Below are 17,965 nucleotides of genomic sequence, written 5' to 3'. Positions count from 1 at the left end.
GGCAGTGGTGGCAAAGCCCCGAACCTGGCCACACGCCCATGTTAACAACTAACTAAAGAAGAGGGGGCAGGAGGCTTCTCAGAGATCATGGGAAGTCTGCAGCTCTCCCCTGGAGGCAGGAACAGGACCAGGCAGCAAGGCGGAGGGCGCCTCTGGTGCTGAAGAGGGGCTCACAGAAGCCAGGGACTAATGACACATGGCAGGACCCTTAGGCCTCAGTGCCTGGTCACAGAATTGGCCTAGAGCAGCCTGGGCTGCTGCTTCCCTACCCTTGGAGTGGAGAGGACCCCAGGATCTCCCAGTTCTAGGACAGTATCTGTCCTGGGCATCTGAGACTCCACCCACTGCTTTCAGAAGCCAGAAGGGCCCCACCACTCTGCCCATCCTGGCACATGACCTTGCCCAAGGTCCCCAGGACACTCTGACGCCCTTTGTTCACTCCTCTGAGGCACTCAGGGGAGCTCTGGGGACTCAGCCTGCCCCTTGCCCCTTTGGGAGGGGGGTCACCCACTCCTCCACCTACAGTGGTGGCCAGAGGCCAGGAGTTGGGGAGTTCTTCAATTATGGCCCCTTAAACAAGCCCCCCTCAGCCCGAGACCAGCCTCAGAAGGAAATTCCCACAGCCCAAGTCTGCAGAGGACACAGGTGTCCTTCCTCCCTGAACACTCTCTGGCACCTCACCTTTTGAACCAGGCAGTGAGAGGTCCAGGTGGGAAGGACACTTTCCTCTATTCCTCCTACTTTCCCTCCTCTTTCTGAGCCAAAGACCTCAGAGGCCCCTGAGTCCAACCAGAAGGACACTCATCTGATAGTTTCCAATTTTTTTTTTTAAGCACAGTCAGTGCAGTGATGGGTGTCCAGAGTCCATCTCTGGCTCCTCTGTTGTCTCCCTCCATCAGACAACCAGAGCTGTACAGAACCAGCACTGAGAATGGAGTGAGGCAAGCCTGTCTCTGAATCCCAGTTCCATTACCTTTGGCCTCCACAAGTTTGGACTCTTCACTTTCCCTCTCTTGGCCTTGGTTTCCTGCCTCACCTCCATGAAAGCAATGGGATGCCCGTCTCTGCACTGCCTGCTTCACAAGGACTTTGTGAAAACCAAAGAAAGCCCGACAGATACTCCGAATGGTAAACTGCTCTGCACACGTTAGCTGCTAATACTGGTATGTTTTAGAGGTAAGAAAACCAAGGCCCAGAGGTGGATTCTGGTTACACACAGAAGTTTGTTTGTGGCCACAGAGAACATTAGTACTGGGCTGACACAGGAGCTTGAGTGTGCCAGCTACTCAAGGACACCTTTGCACAAGGCCAAGAGTCCCTGTATCCCACCAGCACCCTGTAGCACTCACCCACACATTCTGCCAGTCTGGCACAAGGAATGAGCTTCTAAGCAACAGTCTAAGCAAGCTGCTTTCCCCAAGGCCTCCATCTCCACTCCTGAAGAACGGTTTTGAGGAGCCCACTGGAATCAGACCTTGTCATGATCTACAATTCCTGCTGTGAGAATGCTGGAATTGCACAGAAGAGTGCCCGCCCCCTCTTTTCCCAGGGCAGGGTTTAGGGAGCACATGAATGTGGGGGTATCACCTGCTGCTCCAACTCCCCCTGCCTGGGACTTGTTCACCTCACCAGCCTCCTCCCAGCCACTCACTCCTCATCATCTCACATCCTACAGTAACTATTCTCTCTCAAGCTCATGGCCTTTGCACATGCTATTCCCTCTGCCTGGAACACTCTTCCTTCAAAATTTTGACTGCTGGTCCTAAGTATTACACATAAACACTACTTCCTTGGGGAGTTGTCCCCAGTATCTCTTCACCTGGACTCAGTGCCCTCCCACTTTCCTTCCAAGAACTGATCACTGTCAGTAATGGCATATGGCAAGACCTTTGATCAGTGACTCTTTTCCTCTTAGTGTGTCTGCTTTGTGAGACAGGAACTCGGCCAGTTTGGCCCACCATGTACTGAGTGGCTGGCACAGGCCCTGAAACACAGTTAGTGCCCAGCAGATACTGTGGAGTCTGTGATCAATGCATGAATGGCTATAAAAAAGTGAAGCTCAGCACTACTAAAGTAGAGCACATAAAAGATAGGCTTCCAATGAAGGGACATAACCATGCCAAGAAGCCATCTCACATATTATTCTACCACTGGCCTCATGGATACAAGGCTGATGGGGTCACCAAAGCCCAGAGAGGTGTGGGCACAACTCCAGCGTCAGGAGTGGGGCAGAGATGGGCCAGGATGAACTTTACAAGCTCCCAACTCATTTCACTCAACAGTTTACTCCACCTGTTAACCTCACATGGAACATTAGCATGCTCGAATTCCTACCTGAGCTCTGACCAAGAAAGAATAAAGGCATCTCAGACAGACTGGTTGACTCCCTCATAAGAAACACATATGCAATATTTACATACACACAGGATAGCTAAAAAATAACAAAGCACTGAGATCTTCTCTTTCTGGAAAGCTGAAAATATAATGAGTGCAAAAAATTCAGAGAATATAAGGATTCAAGAAAAGTAATCATATTACTGAGGGGTTAGGGGTTGGAGAGACCAAGGAGACAGCTACCCAGAAAACCTCTACAAGGTAGAGGAGGGTGAAAATGCATTCAGGGCAAATGGAACCATATGCTCAGAGGCTGAAGGTGGGAATGAATGGGAGGAGTGATGCCAGAGCAATCAACATAGGGAGCCCTTCTCAAAGATTTTCTTTGTAGAAAGAGAACTGGAAAACTGACATAACTGGTGTGGGATCAGCCCTCCTTCAATATTTGACTGTGAAACTGGACTGAGGTGGCACAGAAATGTGACTCATGAGAGAAAACATTCTAGTTCTCTGGCCCAGGACAGAGAGAGATGGAACCCAAATAATGCATGCCAACTTACTGAACCAAGGAGGCAGTGATGAGGCGGCTCAAATTTTTAGGGCAGAATAACAAGAAGAAGGGAGAACTGTGCAACAAAAGGAACTCCAGAAATGTGCAGAGGGGCCCCCCTTGAAGACTTTTGTTACATATTAAACTGCATTTGTGTAGAGTGAATCTCTGCAAAGCCTGTCAGAAAACAGCTAATTGAGGGCTCTGAGCTCAGTGAAGATTCAGAGGTCACACAAGACTAGGAGATGTTCTGGAATTTTCACCTGCCAGAGAGGAGAGACCCTGCTGAATAAGATGAGACCCAGAAAGGCCAGATCTTAGAAGGATTACTCTCATCCTAGATTAAGAATTATTCTAGATATGCCCTAAAACAGCTTGAAACCCAGCTTTTGAAGTATCAAACGCATTTGCAAGTGAATTAACTGTCTTTCAGAACAAAACTCTTTTTCCAAGTAAAGAAACAAAATCCCAACCAACAACATAGTATATGCAGCAAGTAGCATAGAATAAACAATTACTTTTCAGGTGAAATAGGAAAACGTGATCAATAATCAAGAGAAAAACATACGGACATGACAGAGATGATGGAATTAGAAGACAAGGACCTTTAAAAAGCTGTTATAAATATGCTCGAAGATTTACAGGAGAAATGAAAGCAGTAAGAAGTAACCAAATATAATTTACAGAGATGAAAAATATGATAGGTGAAGTTTTCTAATAAGCAGATTAGACACTGTATAAGAAAAGACCAATGAACTTGGAGACAGGGCAATGAAATCTATCCAAACTGAAGCACAAAAGGAAAACAAGGCTGAACAAATGAACAGAGCTTCAGCTGATCTGTGAACATTATCAAATGTTTAGCATAGATATCATTAAAGTCTCTGGAAAAAAATAGAGAAATTAGGAATGAAAAATACTTGAAAAAATACTGGTCAAAAAATTTCCAAACTTGATTAAAAAAAAAAAAGAAAAAAGAAAAGTCACAAACCATGAAGCTCAATGAATCTCTCAAACAAGTTAATACAAGGAAATCTATACATCATGATCAAATTGTTAAAAGCCAGTAATACAGAGAACTATTTAAAAGCATGGGGGGGGGGAAATAAGACACATTTAAATATAGAAGAATAACAATCAGAATGATCAGAAACAATATAGGGCAAAAGATAAAGGAATGACATTTTTAAAAAGGTGAAAGAAAAATTACTCTGCCTAGAATTCCATGTCCAGAGAAAATAACCCTCAGTATAGAGTGTGTAATAAAAACATCTTCAGTTGAGAGACTCTTTGACCAACAGACATACAGTATCAGAAATATTAAAGAAAGTTCTTCTGGAATAAAGGAAAATGATGATACAGAGGAATTCAGATTTATATGAAGGAAAAAAAGCACAAGAAAACTGTAATTATGTGAATATATATAAAAGACATATTCTCATTTTTTCTTTAACAAATAATTGGCTGTTTTAAGCTAAAAGAATTTAACTAATGCATTTATAACAAATGTAGACACAAATGCATAAGAATGGCACAAAGAATAGGAAGGTAGTAAATTTAATGCTATAAGGCTTTTACATTACACATGATGTGATATAAATTCATGGTAGACTCTAACACATTAAAAATGTATATTATAAATCACAGAGTCAACCCTAAAGAATTAAAACTAGAAAGCTAAGAGGAAATTTAAAAAAATACTAGATTAATACTAAAGAAGGCAAGAAAGTAAGAAGAAATGAATAACAAGAACAAATGGAATATATAGAAAAAATATAGTATGGTAAACCTAAATCCAACAATATCAACAAATTATACTAAGTGTAAATGGATTAAACACTTCAATTAAAAGGCAGGGATTGCCTGACTGGATAAAGGTGTAAGAACCACTCATAGGTACACATTTCAAATATAAAGATACAGATGGATTAAAACAAAATAATGAAAAGGGATACACCATGCAAATGCTAATCTTAAAAAAGCTATAATCATTGGGTGATGCCCATGGTTCAGTGGGTAAGGCGCTGGCCCCATATACCAAGAGTGGTGGGTTCGAACCCAGCCCTGGCCAAATTGCAGCAAAAAACAGCTGGGTGTTGTGGCAGGCACCTGTAGTCCAAGTTACTCAGGAAGCTGAGGCAAGAGAATTACCTAAGCCGAGGAGTTGGAGGTTGCTGTGAGCTGTGACACCACAGCACTCTACAGAGGGCGATAAAATACATTTCAGGACAACAGGAATTGCCAGAGATAAAATAGTGCATTGCATAATTTCAAAAAAGGTAAATTCATCAAGACATAATATCCCTAGGTGTATGTACTTAATAGGAGTTTCAAATTACATAAATAAAAAACAGACAGACTTAAGAGAGAAAACAGATAAATCCAGAATTATAGCTGAGAATTCTGATGCTTCTCTCTCAGTACTTGATAGGATAAAAAATTTTTTTTAAAAAAAACAAAAGGGTATAGAAGTTTGAACAACATTATCAACTAACTTAACCTAATTAACAAACAAATATTCTTTTGGTCATCAAGTGTATGAAATATACAGCAAGAGAGACCATATGGTAGGTCATGAAACATCTCAATTAATTTCAAAGCTTAGAAATCATATAGACTATGTTCCCTGACCACAATGGAATTAGAAGTCAAAAACAAAAAAAGTCTGCTTAATTCCCAAATATTTGAAAATAAAATACATTCCTAAATAATCCTTCCTATGAAGAAAACTTTAGGCTTGATGGCTTTATTGTTGAATTCTATAGAACATTTAAGTAAAGTAATATAAATTCTATACAAATGCTTCAGACACTGGAAGAGGAGGGAATACTCTTCATTCTATGAGGCCAGCATTACTCTGATATCCAGTGTAAACAAGGACCTTATAAGAAAAGTATACTGCAGGATGGAACGTAAAATGGCATAACTACTTCCAAAAACAGTCAAATGAGGGCAGCGCCTGTGGCTCAGTGAGTAGGGCACCGGTCCCATGTACCAAGGGTGGCGGGTTCGAACCTGGCCCCAGCCAAACTGCAATAAAAAATAGCCGGGCCTTGTGGTGGGCGCCTGTAATCCCAGCTACTCGGGAGGCTGAGGCAAGAGAATTGCCTAAGCCCAAGAGCTGGAGGTTGCTGTGAGCTGGTAATGCCACAGCACTCTACCAAGGGTGACAGAGTAAGACTCTGTCTCAAAAAACAAACCAAAACAAAGAAAATAGTCAAACGAGCACCCACCATGTGATCTAGCCATTCCACTCCTAGGTATTTACCCAAGAGAAATGAAAGCTTTTGTCCCTATAAAGACTTATACACAATGTTGACAGCAGCTTTATTTGCAGTGGTTCCAAACTGGAAATAACCCAAATGTCCGTCTATAAGTGAACAGATAAAGGAATTATAGTATATATATAGACAATGGAGTATTACTTATCCATTAAAAGGAATGAACTAATAATACGTGTAAACATATTGATGGATCTCAAACCAATCATGCTGCAGGAAAGCCAGACCCCAAAAGGTACATCCTGTAAGATTCCCTATATGTACAATTCTAGGAAATGCAAACTAATCCACATTAACAAAAAGCAGACTGGTGTTTGCCTGGGGATGCAGTGGCAAGCAAGAGACTGTAACAGGGCATGAGGAAACGGGGGTGGTGGATATATTCATTGAACTGTGGTGACAGTTTCATGGGTACACATGTAGGTCAAAACTCATCCAACTGTTCACTTTAAGTAATGAGCACTCGATTCTTGTGCCAAAACATCTATGTTCTACATTTCACAGATTAAAAATAAAATAAAATAAATAAATAACGAGCACTTTTACTATATGATAATATACTCCAATAATGATTTTTAAAAACCTCAGCAGATGGTCTTAATTATGCCCATCAATAACACACCACTCACTAAAAGTGAAGCCCTCTGCTAATCCTAGGATTGTGGTTCCCTGCCTATGAGGGAGTAGTTTTAGGAGTGATATTAAAAGCCAGGTAAAATCCTGGGGAACTTTGGATAGAAGTGAGTAGAAAACATGTTCTTAAACACAAATCAATTATTCAAACTACCCTGCCTCTTGAAGTAATTTAGATGCCTAAGTAAGAACTTGATTGTAGTGATTATTTCACAAGAATATGAAATCATCCGTTTATACAATTTAAATATAACCTATGTAAGGAAAAAAAGCAGCTTCAAATAAGGAAGTCATTCTTTGGTGAAGAATAAACATCCCCACGGTGTTAACTTTCTTTAGTTCACTTCGCCGTTTGACTTTCTGATATTCTTAATAAAGTATAGGCATCTTTTAAAAACCATGTAACTTACTACCCTAACAAAATAAAAGGAACCACAGAATCATCTCAATAGATGTAGAAAAAAACATGTAACACCAATTTGTGATAAAAAAAAAAAACTTTCAGAAAACTATGAATAGAAGGTAACTTCCTCAAGTAATAAAGGGCATCTTACAAAAACCCACTTCAGCTCACAATAATGAAAACCTGAACCCTGTGATCATGAACAAAGCACAGATAGCCACTCATTTCTTTCCCTCAACATTGTACTGGAGGGACCTAACCAGAAAAGTGAAGAAGAAAAAAATAATAAAGAGAATATAGATTGGAAAGAAAGAAGTAAAGCTGTCTTTATTAACAGATGCCTTCCCCATGTACAAGGAAAATCCTGAGAAATGCACAAAAAGTCTGTTAGAACTAATAAGTGAATTTAGTAAATAGGCAGGATACAAATTCAATACACAGAAATTATTTGTATGTAATAGCAACAATTGAGAAATTAAATCTAAAAGTCACAGTAGCATCAAAAAAACATAGAATACATAGAGATAATATGACGTATGTGCAAGACTTCTCTGAAAAGTACAAGCTATTGTTGAGAGAAATTAAACAAGTGCTAACTACTCGGAGAGAGATACTATGTTAAGGATTGAAAGATTCAGTATTATTGCAAAGTCTGTTCTCCCTGAAGAGGCCTACAGATTCAATGCATAGGCAGTCCCGGCTTACAAATGAGATCAGTTCTATAGGTTTCTTCTTAAATTGAATGTGCCTGTAAGTTAGAATAGGTACGTTTACCTATTACCTATAATAGCCTCTGCTCCATAGTGCAAATTGTACCTTAGTTGGATGTTTGTAACTCGGGGACTGCCTGTAATCCTAAGCAAAATCCCAGTTGGAATATTTTTGGCAGACATTGGAGAAGACTAACATTTATATGGAAAAATAAACTTTTTAGAATAGCCAAATACTCTTCAAAAAAAAAAGAACAAGTTGAAAAGCTAAGAGGAGTTTATTTAAGACTTACTATAAAGCTTTGGTAAATAAGACCATGTGGAATCGGCATAAAGATAGCCAAACAGATGAGGGGAAGAGAAATAAACTTACATGTACACATTCAAATACTTTTGACAAAGACACCAATGCAATGCAACAGGAAAAGATAATCTTTTCAATAAATGATTTTAGAACAACCGGGTATCTATATGGAATAAAATAAATCTCTCGTATCTCATCACACATCGTTTACAAACGTTATCTCAAAATGGACCAGAGACCTAAATGCAAAAGATAAAACAACAAAACTTTGAAAAGATCCTAACAAAGGATAGCTTCACCATTGTGAGGTACCCAAGGATATCCTTGAGGTAGACAGAACCTAGGAAGCACTAACTATAGAAAAAAATGATAAAGCAGACTTCAACAAAATGAAAAACACCTGCTCATCAGATGCTGCTGTATGCAAACAGACATCTGACAAAGAACCCAGACCTATTCGAATATATGAAGAACTCCTACGACTGAATCATAGAAAGATGAACCAGCCCAACCCCAAACGGGCAAAAGGCTTAAAATAGACAACTCCAAAGTAAAACCTAGAAATGGCAGAAAAGCAAAATCAAAGATGTTCAACATCATCATTAGTCATCAGGAAAATACAAATTAACACCACAATGACACACCACTACCCACTCGCTGGAATAGCTGGGATTAAACAGCCCCAAACACTGGCAGGAGCACAGAGCAGCTGGCATTCCCAGACATGGCTAGAGGGAGTGTAAGATGCTACAGTCACTGTGGAACATGGTTTGCCAGTTATTAAAAAGTTAAATATATCAGCCCCCATGGCCCAGTAATTCTACTCCACGAAAAGCCTCTATAAGCATTTTTCATAGCGGTTTTTGTAACAACCTAAAGTTGGAAACTACCCAAATGAAGAGGTAAATGGCTAAACAAGCTGTGGAACTTTCATACAGTGGACTACTGCTCAGCTAAAAAGGAATGCACAACTGACACACATAATAACATGCGATGAGTCTTAAAAACATTTACTGGGCAAAAGGAACCAGACGTAAAGAATAAATATTATACGACTCCATTTGTAAAAACGTCTTCTGTACTTGGCCCGTGTCCTTCTAGATATCCTCACCAGACTCAGGGTCTCAAGCCCTGGACGTGGATAACATCTTACAAAGCCCCCCAGTCCAGCCCCTGCCTTCACACAGAACCCAACAGCCTGCACATCTCTAGACCCAGAGACCACCAGAGGGGCTGTCTCTTGGCCAGATCTGGAGAGTTAATCCTCTGTTGGACCTAGTCTAAATCTCTCCTGCTCTGCTTTAAACACAAATGATCCTACAGTCCCCAGAGTTCAGTTGGTAATAGAGAGATTCCGTCAACAAACAAATGCAGAAAGACAAAGAGAGAGTCCACACCAGAGAGCAAGAGAAAATGAAGAATAGGGAAAAAGAAGTACACAGACCTTAAGAAGAGAAGCATCAGGCTGCTGCGAAGAATCAGGGTGCCAGTGATACACCCCTTCCTGCTGTATCATCTGGCCTGTGATGTGGGAGAGCTTTATGGCTGGTATGGGCCTGGAGCCTGCCTGCCAGGATTCAAAGTCAAGCTCCCCGTTTACTAACCCTGTGACCTTCTCAACTTGCTCCAGGAAGAACAGGAGCAGCACAGAAAGTGTTCTCCAATGGCTGAAACCAAGGCTGTAGGCTGGCCTTGGAACTAACACCTAGCTGAAAGTGCACCGCTGAGTAGCACGTGCTTGGGCACCAGGCAAGGGGACGCTCACTGTTTCACTGGAAGGCACACACTCAGCTGTCCCTGCCCCTGCCCATGGAAAGCTGGATCTCCAGAGCGGCCTGTGCTGGGAGTTTAAGCCCAGCCACAGCCCTGATACCTGGGAATCGGCACTAGAAGTCCATCGACTGGGCGAGTTGGTACCCAGCCAGTGGAACCTCTGCATCCTCTCCCCACACAGAACCTGGCTAGGTGCTGGGCACTCAATGAACCACACCTCCCAGGCTGAGCCATAGCAGGTACCTGCCAGAGGCTCACCTCACATCAGAATTGTCTGGATTCCAGACTCTGGGCCCAGAGAAGGGGAGTGACAGGCACAAAGTCACACAGCAGTCAGAGGCAAGCCAGGATAAGAAGCCTAGCCCAGCACTTGACCTCAGGACTGGAGCCATCACCCATGGGGAGATCTCTTAGTCCCTGTCACACTGCCCAGCAAGGAAGAAAGGTCTAGATACCTCTTCCTCCCCACCCAAATACCTTGGAGGGAGATGCCTGCCAGTGCTGCTGGTGTCAGGTCTCCAGGAGGATCATGGGCCTTCCAAATTTAGGAAGTGGCTTGAATCCCCACTGACCCTCTCTCTGGACCTAAGTCTTTCTCCATCAATAGAATGGGGTATAGGATCCCTACAGCTTTGCTATGAGTAACAAAAGCAGTAACAACCCATACAGGTTTCTAATACCTAGCCATGCTGCCCTGAGAATCCGCACAAAGTCCCACTCCTGCCAAAACTTTGGTTTCTGCATGTGTATGAGAGCGGATGGAGGACTGAGGCCCCCTAGCTCACAGACCCAGGGAACTCAGGATGGAGACCCCTCTGGATGTCCAGAAAAGGAACTGGTAAATCAGGCCCACAGATATCAGGAGGATAGAAGGCTGGGATGTCCCCATCAACGTGCCCTTAGAGCCCTTTCACTTCTCTGCCATGGGAAGAGTGGAAGATGGTGGACTAGGGTCAGGCTGGGGCCTGCCCAAGGTCACAAGCAGGCCTGGGGCCCTGCAGGGATTGACTCTTAGGGCTTCCGACTCCCATCTCAGTGCTCCTTAGTTTCCCACCAACAAAGGCAAAGAGGGAGCTATTCTGTCATCTTAACCATCATCGCCTTGGCCTGGGTTCTTCCCACATTAGTTCAGACTGAAGATGTATCACAGGGCACTAGCTCTGGCAGTAAAGATTCAGGATCCACATGATTTGGAGGTGCCCAGAGGAGGTGGGGACAGTCCTCTGAGTCCACTAAAGGAGGGCTCTGCCTCTACTGACTTAAGGGGGTAGAGAGATTCCCACCTACTGCAGTCACTGCAGGTAGGTGGCCCCAGGTCAGACCCAGACAGCTAGAGGCTGACCCAGAACTGAATTCACACTGCTTTCACAATTCCCTGGTCAAGCTCCAGAACCCTGGCCAGTGGCCAGCCACTGTCCCCCACCCCCAGCCAGAGGAGGTACTCACTGATGGGGGCGTGTAAGGCCACATGCTCCTGGTAGGGCGTGTAGTATTTGTACTGCTTCCCACAGAACTCACAGGTGTAATTGCCAGTTTCTGTCCAAGGAGGAGAGGGACATGTAAGAACAGGCACCTGCCCCCACCCAGAAATCAGCATGCTTCCACCCACCCCCAACAAACTGCTCCTCATCAGGGCCCACCAAGTAGTATCAAATCTGACTCCGGAGTCAGAATGCCTCCGTTCAAATCCCAGCTCGGCCATGTGGAGCTGTGTAACCTCGGGCAAGTCTCTTAACCTCTGTGCCTCAGTTTTCCTATCTGTAAAACGGAGGTAATAACAGGACCACCTTCTAGGATTGCTGTGAGGATTAAATTTATATGGCAAGTGCTTAGAACAGTACCTGGCACATGCTGTTCTCATCCATTACTCCGCCCCCAGCCCCGGTGCTCAAGAAATGCATGGTGACCTGAGCTGACCTCCAATGCCAAACAAGCTGACAGCTCCTTTGCAAGCGCTGCCCTCTACTATGGCCACACTTGGGTCCCCTCATCTGCAGGACCTTTCCTGTCCCCAAGAACACCCCCACCCCCTGCAGCAGGGGGTCACTTCTTCCTCTCAGGTCCCACCAGGCTTTATCTTTACCTCTCTTTTGGCACTGCCTAACTTCTTTCTTCTTAAAAATGTCTGATGTAATATTGTTCACTGGGGGAAAATTATAAAATACTGATAAATACAAATAGAAAATAAAAAAATAAAGAGAAATTTCAAGCATCTGTAATCCCCAAAGAGCAGTATCTACCCCTTGGGTAGAGCGTGCACCCTGCCATCTCCCCTCTGCCCCGGCCCCACCCTTCACTCCATCTCATCTGGGCCTTGCTTCTCTGGCTGAAATCACCTGTCTGGCGCTTTGGGCCCTGAATTAGCAGGCCCTGATCAATATTCCCTTTGTAACCTGGTGTATTCAGTCGACAATAACTTTGTGGACATCTTGCCTAATCAATAAATATTGATCTCTACTGCACTTATTGGCTGCATGATTCCTACTGGACTTTGGAATTTGCTGAGCCAGCCCCCTACATCAAGGGACATTTTGATTGTTCAAAAATTTTCTGGTTAAAAAATGCTGTGATCCACATCTCTGTAGAAATTTTTGCACATTCACTCAGTAGTTCTGCACATTATTTCCTCAGGAAAAATTCCAAAAGGCGGGAAAAGAATATGCATTTTTAAGGCTTCTGATAAGCATATCACCGTCATCCCAGCCATGTGAAAATGACTGTTTCTGCACACTACAGCCAAGATTAAGTATTATGATTTTAAATTTTGCCTATTTGAGAACTATATTGCACTGATGACTTTATTTTTCATTTCTTTGCTTTCGAAGGAAATCAACAATTTTTCATGTTTAACTCTATTTTTAGGGGGGGTACTTTTGTGTTTATGAGCAAGGCTTCTACAGGTATTATTTATCCTTTTAAAAATCACTATACTCTTTGTAGATTAAGGATATCAACATTTTGTTATACATGTTACAATTAATTTTTTCTTAATTGGTTTCTCAGTCTGCTTGTGGCTTTTCCTTCCTAATATAGAAGCTTTAGAATTTTTAGCAATTAAGTAATTTTTGTAACTGATTTATGATACTGGAATAGGTATATAATTCGCTATTTATAAGCTTCACAGTTGTTGGATCAATATTAGAGTATAAATGTCTTAACACAATAATTAAGTAAATGAGGGGAGGGATATATTAACTAGTACGATGTAAGCATTCCAAAATATATATGAAATCAGCACATTGTACCCCATAAATGCATTAATGTATACACGATCTACCTCTTTATGATTTAATAAAAATTAAAAAGTAAAAATAAATTCTAGATAACCTTTTTTGTCTACTTGCTCTTTCAAAGACTAAATGTTGTGATAATTCCTTCCATTTCGCAGTATTTCTAAATTTCTTTTGTATGCTTAGTTACAATGTTATTTAGTGGATAAAGCCCATGCGATCAAAGTCTTTGCTAAGAAGTGTAGCCTTTATTAACATGAAACTATTTTCCAACAAAGTGCCTCTTAGAAGTGTGGTCCCTGGATCAGCAACTTCATCTGGGAAGCTGTTATAAATGCAAGTTCTTTCCTCAAGACCAAATGAAAGAAAAAAAAAAATCTAAGGGCTAAGTCCTGAGATCTGTGTTTTAACAAGCCCTCCATAAAATTCCGATGCATGGGAAACTTTAAGAACCAGTGCTGTAACATTTAATTACACTGTTTTATTTGTTTGGCACTAATATTAACTTGATAATTATTTTGTCAGGTCCTGCTCTCTATTGTTTGCATGAGCTGAAAGACACTTCCCTAAATTTTCTTGTACTTTCATTCATTAAACAGGTACTGTGCTAAATAAATGCCAAAATAAATGCCAAACAAAATGCCAAATAAAAACTCGTAGTTCCTGCTTTCAAGGAGTTTACAGTCTAAAAAACCGTAAAAAAGGAGACGGAAAAATCAAATGACTTGAACAAATTTAAAACTGCAACCACAATACGTGCCCTCCGAAGACATATACAAAGCCAGAAAAACCCATGATAAGGTCTTTAATCTAGTTCAAGAAGAAAGAGAAGCTCAAAGCAGAGTGCAGATAAGGTATTAACCTTGTTTCTAACGAACCATTAATAACTGGATTATTTTAAATCAACCTGACAATCTTTGTCTTCTAATAAAGGAAATTATGCCATTTGCTTTTATTGCCACGATTGACTCATGAGTCTTTCCCATGCTCCGCCCTTTCTGACTTGCTCTGTTTCCAGATGTTTGATGTATGAACCCTTTGCTTTTTCCATTATTCTGCAATATTCCATTATTTTCCAATACCCTCCACTGTTTTAGACAGTAGGTAAGATATATTTCTCTAACTGTTAATAGGCAACTGGAAAATAATACCATTAAGTCTATCACTACTGAGAAAGGTAGTTTAACCCAGTGCTTCTCAAGCGTTAGCACATGTGAGAAACAACATTCACTGCTGCGCTCCACCCCAGGGAGTCTAATCCCCTAAATCTGGAGTGGGGTCTAAGAATTTACATTTTCAATAAACTTCTGGGAGATGCTAATCTTGCTGGTCTAGAACCAAACTATGGGTAGGACTAGTTTAACCTACTTTACTGAATCTTTCTTAATTTCTTCTTTTCTTTTAAGCTCATTTTTAATATTATAAAATAATCTTTGTCTTTTGCATTCACTTTCATCATCATATTTGGAACATTTTAAATTTGTAGTTTATCTGGTTTTAGTATTCACAAGTCCCCTTAATACTACCAGTTGCTCATAATTGAGCCTTTAAATGTGCTCTACAACTCAGTTCATCCAAGTGTATCTTCAAATAATTTTGTGAAGGTGAGTAAATGGGAGAAATAGGGTGTTTTTTGAGCCCTTGCTTATCTCTTTACATACAAATCCGTTTGTCTAGATATAAAATTCCTAGATTACAACCTTTTCCCTTCAAAATGTGTCCATTACATTCTGAGATTCAGAATTTCAAAGAAGTCTGAGGCAACTCTACCTTGAACTCACATACAGGTAACATGCTTTTTTATGCCTGGATGCCTATAGTTCCCCCCCTCCCTCCCCTTTATATTTATAGTTTTAAAAAATCACAGAGATCTATTTAGGTATGGGTTGCTTTGCACTGACTCCATCTGAAACACGATGAGCCCATTAAATCTGCATATGCAGATTTTCTTTAGCTGAGCAAATTTTTCTTCTAATAGATCTTAAGAATACTGTTTCTGCCCAATAGTCTATAACACCAATTATCTGGATTCTTCATATTTATCATGCTTTTCTCTCTTTATCTTCGTTTGTTCAAGTGTGTTCTTCACATCACTGATTCCATTTCTGTAAACCAATTCTGCTCTCTACTATCTAGAAAGTAGATTGTTTTTCTGTTCTGCTTCCCTGCAATCCTTCCTCATCTTACTCTTCTTTCTTTGACTGTTTATCTCATCCTGTTGCTTCTTCACCATACAACTTCAGCCTCCTTTTTCACAAGGGTCATGCTATGTATGGAGCTGCACCCCTACCCCCATACCCATACCCAAATTCATATGTTGAAACTCTACTCCCCAATGTGATGATATATGGAGACATGGTCTTTAGGAGGTATTAAGATGAAGTCATGAAAAGTGGGGCCCTCAGGATGGGATTAGTGAGCTTGTAAGAGATGCCAGAAATCCTGTGGGCCCTCTTTCTCTCTCTGACCATCATGTGAGAACACATGGTGGCCGTCTACAAGCCAGGAAGAGAGCCCTCACTTGAGCCTAACCACAGAAGCACCTTGATGGCGGACTTCCCAGCTTCCAGCTCTAGAAGAAATAAATGTCTCTTGTTTACATTACTCAGTCTATGGTATTTTATTATGGCAGCCTAAGAGAACTAAGATAGAGGTCATATTTTCTTATATGTAATTGAGTTTATCAAACAGAATTTTCTACACTTTCAGGTAGATCATTTTCAGAGGTTCTTCCTCTGAGTCTCCTAAATTCTTTTTCGCTTATATTTTTGTTCTTATAATTTTTCAAGTTATTTTTTCTTATCGAAGCATAAAATCAAGTAACCTGTACGTGACTCCAGACTTACTCTGTTTCCATAGACAACATGAATGAATTTTCCCTCTGCCCAGGGTTATGGTAGTTAATTCTCAGATCTGAGGCTGAAGAGTGAGCTAATGCACAGGCTCCTTAGACCAGCTCCCTTCTTCTAGCAGGATACTTCTGCTGTCGTGGCTCTGGCTTCCTTCTATGTAAGTATTTAATTTTCTAATTTGCTCAGCTGATGCCACCATGGACTGTGTACCTCCCAGCATACACTACTGCCTGGGTGTTTCCTCTTCCCCTGACCTACAGAGCTTTACTTTGGGCAGTTATTCCCTTCAAAATGCAGGGAAGCCTCTATTGGCTTCTGTTGTCCTATGCCTAGTTGTTTTTCAGATCTGTGGCATTGGCCTGCTGACAAGAAGTGGCAGAAGCCCAAGAAGCTGCATTCTTGTCTTGCAAGAATGGTAACAAGGGACAGCCTTACACTGCTCCAGCAATCTCAGCTCCAAATCAGGAGCACGCTGGCAGCACTTCTACACGCCCTATAATCTGTGGTAATTCCTCTCAGGTTCTAGCACTGGCTGATTGTCAAGGTTCATCTTGTTCTGCATCTTCTGGGGTAATTAACAGGTACCACTTACTTAATGCTTTCCAGGCACACGTCAAGGACTGAGCTAAATCCTTTACAAATGTAATCTCATCTAATCCCCATGACAATCCTGGAAGGTGAGTCTTAACTGTCATCACCCCATTTTCGAGTTAAAGAAACTGTGGATTAGACAGATTAGAAAACTGGCAGGATGTCTTGCAGCTTTCAAGTGGGACTCATATTTGGGCTGGCTTTAAAATGCCTGCCCTTGGCTGTCTCTCAGTAACCTCTTCCCTGACTATACCCTGAATGTGAGCCAGGTGCTCAGCAAGATGCTGTACGTGTGCATCCTCCAACAGCCCTGAGAATTGACAGATATGCTTGTCCCCAACTTACAGACGAGCTAAGGAATACTCACAAGTGGTAAGTAGCTAGTAAGCTGGTGACGATGCATTCAAACCCAGGCCTGTCTAATTCCAAAGCCTGTCATCCATGAGTGCTGCTACACTGGGTCCGCTGGTAGATACTGGACAGACACTGAAGCAGAAGTCACAATTCCTCTGCCCTGTCCTGTATCTATCTACGAATGTCTGTCTCTCCCACCTACACTATGAATTCTTTGATTACTACGAACATGTCTGATTCACATCTGTATTTCCCCAGCAGAGTCTAACTTCTTGCAGTTTTGAGTGTTGAGGATTTCATCATTTTCTTCATCTCTAAGATTATTTTAATGCTCCTGTTTATCGAGTGTTTACTATGCATGTGACAAGCACTGTGCTAACCGCTTTATAGACATTATCTCATCTTCAGTTTCCTGAATGCTTTCAGTAGAGCTGAGAAGAAAGCAAAGACTCACACTCTGACCACAGACAAGGGAGGAGGAAGAAAACTCACTTTGGGTGAGGGTGGGGCAGGGGCCGATCCAACACTTTCCAAGGGCTGAGACGGAGCTCCACCCTCTGAGGAACGTACCCAACCTAAGTGTTTTAGTGCCCCTGGTTTCCCTCATTTCCTCATCTTGTTCTGTGTTTCTGTGTGTATTTTTGCCTTAGATCCTTGTAATGAAGCAGAGACCATAGAGTCTGTCTCCTTGCTGGGTAGTAACTGAGGCACAGGAAATGCAGACCTGAGTAAGCATGTACATTCCTGCAGGCCTGCAAAGGACAAGTCACCCTCACTTGCGGTCCCACTGCACTTGTCCCAGGCTGACCACAGGGTCCTCCCAGACCATCCTTCCCAGCAGCTACCCTAGTCTTCCTAAAAGGCAAATCCAACCAAGTCCCTTCTCTACCTGGTAAACTCTCTGGTCCGCCCCCTAAGCCGATGAAGTCTAGATGGTGCCTCCTGGCATT

At 42.0% G+C, this 17,965-nt stretch overlaps 1 protein-coding gene across 1 annotated transcript in view; it reads right to left on the bottom strand.

The window, feature by feature from the left end:
- The window catches only part of ZNF618 (zinc finger protein 618), a 77,229-nt gene that overhangs the window by 18,763 nt on the left and 40,501 nt on the right, over positions 1 to 17,965 (bottom strand). Inside the window, exons 9-10 of the mRNA XM_023510565.1 lie at positions 12,072 to 12,131; positions 11,435 to 11,524 (exon numbers count right to left, since the gene is read on the bottom strand). Of these exons, the coding sequence (XP_023366333.1) occupies positions 11,435 to 11,524; positions 12,072 to 12,131 (150 nt within the window). The remainder of the gene's footprint in view (positions 1 to 11,434; positions 11,525 to 12,071; positions 12,132 to 17,965) is intronic.

Source organism: Otolemur garnettii, unplaced genomic scaffold, assembly GCF_000181295.1.
Source record: "Otolemur garnettii isolate 467f Iridium unplaced genomic scaffold, OtoGar3 scaffold00014, whole genome shotgun sequence".
NCBI classification, from domain to species: Eukaryota; Metazoa; Chordata; class Mammalia; order Primates; family Galagidae; genus Otolemur; species Otolemur garnettii.
The sequence above is the reverse complement of the archived record's forward strand: the minus strand, read 5'-3'. Positions and strand labels throughout refer to the sequence as shown.